This window comes from Corvus brachyrhynchos, unplaced genomic scaffold, assembly GCF_000691975.1.
Source record: "Corvus brachyrhynchos isolate BGI_N302 unplaced genomic scaffold, ASM69197v1 scaffold904, whole genome shotgun sequence".
NCBI classification, from domain to species: Eukaryota; Metazoa; Chordata; class Aves; order Passeriformes; family Corvidae; genus Corvus; species Corvus brachyrhynchos.
In genome coordinates, this window is record NW_008237536.1 from 805,953 (window position 1) to 816,103 (window position 10,151).

General features: G+C 53.0%; 1 protein-coding gene across 1 annotated transcript in view; it reads left to right on the top strand.

Annotated features, from left to right (window-relative positions):
- The window catches only part of NTN1 (netrin 1), a 123,941-nt gene that overhangs the window by 88,394 nt on the left and 25,396 nt on the right, over positions 1 to 10,151 (top strand). Inside the window, exon 3 of the mRNA XM_008631629.2 lies at positions 1 to 86. This exon is cut by the window's left edge and continues 21 nt beyond it. Coding sequence (XP_008629851.1) covers positions 1 to 86 — 86 coding nt within the window. The remainder of the gene's footprint in view (positions 87 to 10,151) is intronic.

The following is a 10,151-nucleotide window of genomic DNA, read 5'->3' on the forward strand; positions in this document are numbered from 1 at the left end:
CAGGGGGGCCGGGCACTGCCACTACTGCAAGGAGGGCTTCTACCGCGACCTCAGCAAGCCCATCTCGCACCGCAAGGCCTGCAAAGGTACGGCATCAGGGACGGGGGTGGGAATGCACCGCTCCTCCTTCCCCAGCCCCTCCCTGCAGCTCCGCTTCCGCAGCTCTTCCTCCCGCCAAACCCCTCCCGCTCCTCCCGCTCCCAAACCGGTTTGGAATTGCTTTTTTTGCCGTTTGGAAAGACTTCTCATGCCCCCACATTCCCTGTTGTCACCTCTGCAGCCTCCTGGTGAGGACAAGGCCACCCACATCTCCTGCCATCACCTCTCCCTGGTCTCCCCAGCCTCCTGCTGCGGACAAGGCCATGGAAAGAGAAGTCCTCACTGCTGAGGATGACTTCAAATTATTTCAGGGTTTATCACTTATAAATTGTGCTTCATCTTCTCCTACCTGGCCATCACTCTGTAAGGGCAGAGGGGCACAAAATCCCAGCTCTGGGTGAGATGTAGAATTTAAATCAGCCTCCTCCAAGCCCCGTCTCCAGCTCCCACCCTTCAGGCAGAGCTGAGCCCACGCACAGAACTTGTCACTCCTCCGGACGAGGAGAGAACAGAAAAAGGGGAAACGAGTTTATTTTGAGCTTGGAGTATTTTGAGGTTTCCTCGTGTGGCCGTGGAGGCGAGCGGGGCTTCAGCTGGGGCAGGAGCAGCAAGAACAGCAAATGCTGCAAATGAACCTTTTTAACTCTCAGTTGCTGCTGAAGAGATGGAAATCCTGAACCTGAGGTGCAGCAAAGGAATCAAACAAACGTTCAAAAGCCAGGTCAGAAAATGCTGGGGTTTCCCACACAAATCCTCAGCTCTTTTCTCTCTAAAGATTCATTTCAACAAGAAATGGAAAGCTTTTTGGATTCAAATCGGTATTTTTGGCTGGGAAGTTTTGTGTCTCCAGCATTTTAAATTTTTTGGTTTGTTTTTTTTTCCCTACTGAAAACAGACACTTTTTGCCATAGCAGAAAAGAAATCCCTTTTTCAGACAGTCCTATTCCCCTTTTTCTACCTTGAAAAAACTATTCCAATGAGAGCTCACAGCAAAGGCTCCATGAAAGAGCTGCCAGAGGCATTTTTTTATTAATTCAACTCCATTAATTCAGCCTAACAGACACATCCAGCTAAGCTGCCTCTCCTCTCCCTTGCATTCCTCATCTCCCACTCCATCCCATGCACGAGGTGCCTCAGCTCACAGCACATCAAACATCAGCAAATTAAAGAGGCTGGAGTTGCATTGTTTGGGATGGTTGGTTTGGGTAATTATGCAGAAATATAACATTGCAGAAACGCTTGCACAATGTCTCCTTCTTTTTAACTTGGAGAAAAAGAGAGCTCCACAAGCTTCCACACGTGCTGCAGGGCACGGGTGAGGCTCAGGCAGCAAAAGATGAGCTGAAAGCAGAGCTGGGCAACACCCCCTGGCCAGCTCAGGGCTGCTGCTGTTTCCAACAGCCAAACCTTTAATAATTGTTAGAGAAAAGATTTTTCTAATGATCTGAAGTTCAGATCAGCAGTGCAGGTAAAAGCATGAGAAGCTGGGGTTTAAGGATGGTTTTCCCTGATGGATAACAGTGATCCAGCCGTGCCAGGTGCTGTGCTCTGTGTTTGCTTCCAGTGGTTTCCTTGCAAAATTGATAAAAGCCTGGCAGTTGTCAGTGGCCAGAGACGCCCTGGGACAGAGGCTCGCCAGGCAGGCCGTGGCACGGAGGCTGCAAACCACAGGCAAAGCAATTGGTGACAGATGGAGCAGGGATATTGCACAGAGTGGCAACGCTGGGTGTGTGCCAGAGCCTGCCAGGCTGCAGCTGGGCATGGAGCTGGGCATGGAGGATGTGGCTGCTGTGGGTGGGTGGTCAGGCAAGCCCAGGGACACCAAGCCAGGGCTCCCCTGGCATTCCAAGGTCCAGCTGCAGCTGATCCCTGCCCCAGCCACGGATCCTGGGCTGGAGGAGTCCTGCTGCTCCTCCTCCAGGGGGATGGAGGGGCTCATCCCTGCGGGCAGGGGAGCGGGATGCCCTTTGTCCTGGGGCACAGGGACATCCAGCCCCTGTTCCTGGGCACAGCCCTGGTGTGGCAGCTGTCCCGAGAAAAACAAAACTCGGGGTATGAGAAATTTTCACGTTCATTTTTCCAGACTCAGACAAGGATGAATTGTCCCTCTTTTCTCCCTGGCTTTTGAGAAATCACCAAGAGCTCCCAGCACGCCGAAGCCCTGCTTCCAGTTCCTTCTGCTTTCCCTCTGCTCCAAATGATGTTGCAAGTGAAATTCCACATCTGGGTCCTGCAAACCCTCGTCCACGCCGCTCTGTCACGGGCCGCTGTAAATCAGGGCCCTGGTGTTGGTTCTTTTGATTAAATTCCCTCCTGATATTTGCCAGATTATTGGCACTAATGTAATTCCACTGGAGTAGGGTCTGCAGGGTTTTATAGCCTGGCTGTAAAACAGCTCTGCACTTCAGGAGAGGCTTTGCACACTTCTTGATGAAAAGATGACAAACGAGACGTGCTCTGAATGCACTTGTGCTGAGGCTGCCAGCGCAAACCCCTCGTGCAGGGGCAGGATTTGGCACCTGGAGAGGTCACATTCATCAGGGCTCAGCGTTTGGGGAGGAAATGGGATTGATTGTCTGTGCGCCTGGTGCTGCTGCAGCCTGGGGAGTTTTCCAGCTGTGCTGGAGGATTTCATGCCTTGTGCAAGCCCCAAAAAGCACTCCCAGCCTCCCCGCCCGGCCCGGCCTGCACCCACCGGGGGTCAAGACTTGACATTTGCATTTTGGAGGCAATTTGGGTTGGAGCAGAGGGAGGTGAGACCTGTCCCCCCGGGCTCAGCCTCCTGTCTTTGATTCCAGGAGTGCAGATAAAGCGTTTTTTTCCCACCCAGCTGCAGGCACTGACTGGGGGCTCCCGGACCCCTTTGGCTCAGGATGCTGCCGGGAGAGTGGAGCAGAGCCCCCGGTGACAGGGCCAGTGGCACCAGTCCCCGTCTCTCTCCACTGACTATAGAGGGAGCTGCGTGACCAGCTTAGAGCCGAGAGCTCGTTCCCTGGAGGCTGGGCCGGGGGAGATGGAACCTCTCTCTTCCTGCTGCTGGATCCCGCTGGGAAGTTGGGGTGCAGGAGGTGGCGGGCGGGACACCCACGACAGACAGCAGAGCCTGAGGATGGTGCCACTGCCCCCAGAGGTGTCCCGCTGCTGGTGTCCCAGTGTAGGACAGGGACAGCAGTCTGTCCGTGGTTCCAGTCATGGTCAGCATCCCTCCAGCCTTGGGGATGTCCCCTGTCACCACGGTCCCCAACCCACACCTGGGTGGGGCAGACAAGCTCACAGCTGAAGCATCCCAAAGACATTGGGATGGCCTGGCTGGATCCCTACACCCGGGCTCCAGGGCCAGCAGGGCCCTCAGGGGTGGCTCCTGCAGGGCTCTGCTGGGACCAGCGCAGCTCTGCCCTTGGGGTCACCTCAGGAGTGGCTGAGGTGCAGCCTGAGGGAGATGTTCCCCTCTCCAGAGCGGCCTCATTTGGATGCCCATCTCTCGTCCAGATCAGCTGTGGTTGTAAGGAGAAGTCAAAAGCAGTACTTTCCAGGAATTCACCCCAGGGAGTTTGTCCTTGATGGCCAATCTTCCTTCCCTTCCTTTCCTCCTTTTCCTCCTCTCTGGGTTCCAGCTGGAGCCACTGTTGAGATGAGAGAGGAGCCAGCTCGTGGTGCTGGCAGGGCTTGGGTTGGGCTCTTGTGTGAGGGCTTGGTCACCCCGGAGAAATCACATCCCTGGAGAAATTCCAAACTTCCCAGGCATCGATCTGCCAAGCACAGACTTTAATTTCTCCCCAGGACTGTGGAGATTCTCTTCCACTGCCTCAGGAATGATTTTCTAGTTGCATTTCCATCCTGCATTTTTCAGTGGCTGTGCCTGAGCCACCCCTTCCCCACGGCCCCATAATTCCTTATATCGATATTATTGCAAGCCCTGAGAGCTGATTTATGGCTCCTGCATCCAAAACTTGTCATCACAGCCCCCAGACACACACAGACCATCGGAGAAGGTTTCTAGAAAGGCAGCTGTATGCTGTCCATGCTCACGGGTCACTGTGGGGGTGTCCTGGCGCAGCACAGGAGGCTCGAGTGCCACCAAGTGCCACCACCTCCGTGGCACCCCCAGGACCCAGGGCAGAGCTGCACCATTCACCCACCTGGGCTGGGAGGCTCCCAGAGAAAAGAAGGGACATGAGCATTGCTGAAACTCTTAAGCTGTTCTGAGTTCGCAGAATGAAACCATGGAAAAACAGGGATTTTTTGTTCAGATGAAGACTTGAGCTCAACGCAAGGCATCTCCCTGGCCATGCCAGCCTTTTAAAAATCCATTAAAATCCACATTTTAATGATGGATGAGCAGACACATCAAATTAGGCAGCTGCCTCTGTGTGAGGCAGAATGGGCAGAGTTTGCTGAGTTGTGGAATTCAGGGCAGGACGCTGCTGAATCCAGGGAGCCATGGGGAGGACGGAGGAGGCTGCTCCAGAGCCTCTCAGAAGGACCTGGAGGCTCCATTGCCATCTGGAAACCACCTCAGCACCTTCAGAGGAGAGACACAGCTCACAGCTGAGTCCCAAATCCATGGCAGACACGTGGGTGATCCGGCTGAATAGGAAAATGTAGACAGCATTGATTCCCTGACAAGAGCCGGCTCTGCATTCCTGAAAAATCACATCCTGGCAATGCTGGCGCCCAGGAGGAGTTTAGTGGATGAACGGGGGGCTGACCACCTTCCAAACTGGGGTTTGGGTTTGGGTTTCCAGCAGAGAAACATCCAGGAGCAATCCCGGAGGGCAGGTTGGGACTGTGGTTTGTCAGAAGTGGCGACACAATAGAGGGGAATTTGCACCCCGTTAAGAAAATAAAACCAGACTAAAGCCCAGCTCTCCACCGCTGGTCTCAGACTAAGGACAAAAGTTGCTAAATTCACTTGCACAGCCAGACCTTTGCATATCTGCAAGACAGAGGAAAGAAAAGGAAGAATTTGCCTTGCCCAGAAATGTTTTCCAATAATTGGGATAATTTCCTGCTTCAGACCAGTTCTCAGGAGTGGAAAGTCCTTCAGGCTCTCAGATCCTGAGAATGAAACCCCAGCTCAGTCCTGCTCATCCCCACACTCCAGTTTTCAGTGTACTAAAATGAAAAGGGGTTTTTTTTCTGGTAGGAAAGGATTTCTTTTCCAGTTAAACAGATGCTTCTCAGAGCATCACAAGCCAGGGGCTGGGGTTTGTGCCCCAGGAGCTCTCACTGGGATTTCTCCCTGCTCTTGGGGCGCTGGGGACTCTCCCCACTGTGGATCCTTGTGTCCCACAAGGGCTGTGCACACCAAAAGGATCCTTTTCTGCAGAGCTTTTCCAGCTTCTCCCTCACCTTCCCCACTGCCTCCCTTCCTGAGGCTTGTGGCAACCTCATTATCTCTGAGACTTCTGCTCCGCTGCCAGATTTGGTTTTTATTGTTAGTGGGAGAGTGCACTTGTAGGAACCTCGTTTCCTCCAGAGCCAGGCTAAAAACGCATCAGGAAGAGAAAAACTTTGCCTCTATGTTTTTCCTTCAGTAACAGCATTCCCAACCCACTCCTCCTCGTGCGACATCTCCCACGAGAGCAGGGGGAGTTGGGTTTTGCTTTAGATCCATGAGGACACCGTGCCCCCCTGACCTGCTGCTCTTGCACCTGCAGCTCTTGGACCACACTTGACATTTCTGATGGCAAAATAGAAGGGATCACATCCTCCATGATAAAACCCAAGTCTTACCAGCAAAGTGGGGTGAAGGAAGCCCCGATGCTTCATCTCAGCATCGCTGGCAGCTTCTGCAGCCCTGCTGGGATCAGTGGGAGGTGCTGCTCTCAGCGGACAGGGGAAGTTTGAACCATCTTGGAACAAGGGAATCTCCAAGCATTTTGGGAAGTGCTGCCATAATTGCCCCATTGTGTGTGTCACTGATGCCTGCCCACAGAGCTCCTGCCCAAAAAGTGGATTTATGGTCGGGGTTCCAAGGCCCCTCCGGATTAGCGCCGACTCCGGCTCAGTGGAGGCTTTGTGGCCCTGCCTGTTCCTTGTTACGGAGGAGACAAAGCCAAGGTCTAATCTGCGAAATTTGGCCCAAACTGCAGGGCACCAAAGCCCTTGGCTCCCCCGAGTGCCAGTTCAGGAGGGGAAACGGGAGAGCCCTGAGAAGTGGCGCAGGAGGAGGGACAGCAGGAGACACCCAGAGATTGTTTGGCTCTGCCTGATAAAAGGAGGAATTCATGTTCTGCTGGCAAGAAACCTTTAAATCTCCAGGAGAATGTGCTGAGGGACATTGAGCGTGAACCTGATCCTTTGGAGGGCTAAATCCAGCTCCCAGTGCCGCAGACAGGCTGCCGAGCTCGCAGTTAATGGTTAATATTTGAGGTCATTATCGGTATGCAGAGTTAGCACAAAGACATTTCAACCCCTTTGCAAACCAGCTGGGGCCAGGCTGGGTGGGTGCACACCAGATTCCAGTTTCTCTTCCCCATAAATCCATGGGATTTGCAGGACATGCTGCCCATGCTGGAGATGCTCTGGTGGTGCTTATGGGCTCTCCCATCCCCACAGGATGTCCCCAGAGCCAGCACAAACCTCTCCTCAGCACTCAATGCACAGGTTCAGCTCAGACTTCCCTCACCCACAAACAACCGGGATAGGGATCCAAAGGAAGGAGCCCTGCTTGTTTTGAATTGATTTCCCAAAGACAGGAGCCGAAGAGAAGCTGTAAGAACATCCTGCCCTCCTAGGGACCACTTCAAGGTCACATCTGGGATGGATTTCAGCTTTTCAGCTATGGGGGACAACAGGACTCACCCCAGGAATTCTCCCACCTTGAGTTCCCTGGTTAGATGTGTTCAGAGGGAGTAGGATTTAAAGTACCTGAGTTCCTAAAGACAGTGGAGAAGGAAAAAAACAACTCAACAACAACAAAAAACCCTCACTTAAGTAATAATGTCAGAACCACCCCCATAAACACTAAACCATAAGGTTAAGTGAGATATGTTTGCTGCATCAGGATGTTTTATTGAGGCAACGGGAGAGTTTAAGCTGAATTTGTTTTGACATTTTGACAACAAACCTGGGTTTGTTGCGTTGTTTTCCAGCAGAAGTTTTCTGTAGCCACATTTTTTCACTCCCGTTGAAGTCTTTGGAGGAAAGAAGGGAAGCAACCAAAGGGAAGCAATTTTTGGCCAGGATTCTGGAAAAGCATTTTAAAGCCTGGTTAAGTATAAATGTGCACCTAAGGCATGTTGGCTACCTGGGACTTGAATTTGTACTTAAAACTGAGTGTGATTCCCGAATACAGGAGCCTTCATCAATGATTATTGCAAATTAAGGGTTTTTTTCCAGTTTAATGCCTTGTTGGGTTCCTGCTCCGTCCAGAGGCTGGATCTGGAGCCCTGTGACGTTTGTGATCCTGGCACATCCAGGGTGACAAGGGGGAATCTGCACACCCTGGGAAATCCAGCCTTTTGCTCTTGTCTGGGCAAAAGGATTTTTCATCACTCTGAAAACCTCCCAAGGCAGCAACTTCCCCAGAAGCAGGAAGATGCTAATTCTCCAAAAATGCAGATCTTTTCAGGTACCTTCTCCATAAAGGTCACACTTGAGGAGAGCGGAGCCTGGAGATTTATCCCTCTGTTTACCCTTCACCACACGTGTGTGGGGCAGGATTAGCAGCTGGGAATACCTCTGCCCAAACACCAGGGGTGCAAAAATATTTGCATTTCTGTCGTGCTATTTGTCAACCTTCAGTGAGGCAGAACCATCTCAGCAAGTCCGACCACTTGAACTGAACTGAAAAACTGTGGGGTTTTTTTTAGCCCAAGCACAGCCTCAAGATGTTTCCAGGTGTTTGTTAGCCCCAAACCTGAGCTGAAGCACAGAAAGGTGGCGCTGGCTGGGCTGGGGTGGGCGATGCTCTGCCTCAGCAGGTTTGTACAGAAAATAGGGGCTCATTTGGAAGCTCCAGACAGAGCTATAAAAGCCCACGGCAGCCAGTTCTGCAGAGCCTGGCCCCGGGGGGAAATCTCCTGGCTGCAGGCGCTGAGGAGCTGCCTGGCAGTGCTTATATCCATATATATATTAATCCCAGCTAATGTAACTACAGATGTTCTCATTCAGAGCCCTATCTAATCCTGTTGGGCCCTTGCCATGGTGTCTCGTAGCAGGAGTTCTACGAGTTAATTACATGCGGTGCAAGGCAGCGTTTCCTTTTATCACTGAAAAGGTTGCCTTTTCAACGCCCTCAATGTCCCTTTGTCGCTGGGCTTTGAGGACCAGTGAAGAGGAGCACCTGTCTGACCTTCCCGGCGCTGTGCATTGCTTGGCAGCCCTCCACCGTCTCTTGGCAAGGCCTCCCGAATCTTTGCCGTGGGTGCTCTCCGTGCCTTTCACTCTGGCTCCCAGCTGAGGACGTGCTATTGATTTCTATAGTGCCCTGATATGAATTCAGAGTTTCTTTCTCCCCCTTTCACAGCACAGCCTCCCATCTTGTGGCTCTTCTGAGCTCCGTTGCAATCAGCCAGATGTTTCATTGACTCCTAGATCTTTTCCTGGAGTGGATGCAGTTAATTGGGACCCTTCAGCGTGGATGAGCCATCCTGTTCCCTGCTTCCAATTATGCATCCTTCTGCACTCCGGATTTTGGCTGCTCTCCCCTCATCCATTCGGCCACTTTGGGTCTGTCTCGCAGAGAGCGACGTGGTCTCCTCACATCTGGAGCAGCCACGCTCAAGATGCTCACCTGGGAGTGCTCTCAGCTCCCTGCTTTCCAGGCCGTGGTTGTTTTACAGGAAAAATCAGCTTCTGGGAGCAGAGGCACCCCCACTGCTGCCTTCCCCACACATTCCTACTCCTTGTTTTCTCCTCCACAGCCATGTTTTCAACAAAAAAATAACTTCATTTTTCACTAGGAATTCCTGGTCATTTCTGCCACAGACACTCAGGATAAGTTTTTCTCAAAGATTTCCTGAAAAAACGAAATTCTGAGAGTTATTCCCCTTCCTCCTGATGCTCTGTGGGCTGACAGACTGCAGACGCCCCTTTTTCTTGCTCCAGCAGCATCCCTGCTTGCTTCTCTCTCATCCCACTGTACCCTCTATGGTGGGATCCCTTCGAGCAAGGCATGAGGAAAAACCACGTGTTATCCCACTGAGCATCTCCAGGGATGTCCCGGACGCCCTCCCTTCCTGATCAGAGAGGTTCCCTCAGCTCTGGTGCCTCGAGGGCTCTGCTCAGCGCAGGGCACTGCTGAATTTCCGTGCCTCGGTGGGTGATGAACCAAATCCACAAATCCTTGCACCCAGAGAAGTTCAGGAATGAAAGCCAGGGAAGTTCAGGAATGCAAACCCGTTCTGTGAGTCCCAAGGCGCCCATCGGAAGGCAGCGAAGCCAAAGGGGCGTTTGCACCGATCACCCCCTCGCTGAGATGCTGGTGCACGCTTCCCTCCATTTGGGGTTGCAACCCAAAGGAATTTGAACTGGATTGGAAAAATCAGCATCAAGCACCAGCAGCCCGGCCCTCCATGGCTGGGGAAGGAGAAGAGCCCGTAATTGCTGGCTGCAAGTGTTTGCACTGGCCGGGGAGCTGTATATTACCTTTAATTGCTCCTAATTGCTGGCGCTGGTTCAGTTTCTCGAGGACAGGGACAGCAAATCCACATCTGCAGACACTGCCGAGAGCATCTCCTGCCTCCCTGCGCCGGGAGCGCTGAGCCGCTGCTGATTCCCGGAGTTTTGGGAAGACAGACACGGCACAACGGGCTCGGGCACGGAAGGAGCCCGAGCTGCGCTGCCCGCGGGGCCCCGGAGGGACGCTGGGGACCGGTGACACAGAGCCCGTCCCTGCACCCCGAGGGGATTTTCCCCACGGAGCGGCAGAGCGAGCTGGCAGAGATCGGCCCGGAGCTCATCCTGGTGAAATGCTGGCCCACGGGCGGCTGAGTCCCAGACCCTCTGTCACTCGTGCCCTCTGCGACCTCGGGAACATCACGCATGGGGACATGAGAGCCTCACAGGAGCCGGCTTCGTGACAGATGAGACAACCTCAGACAAAT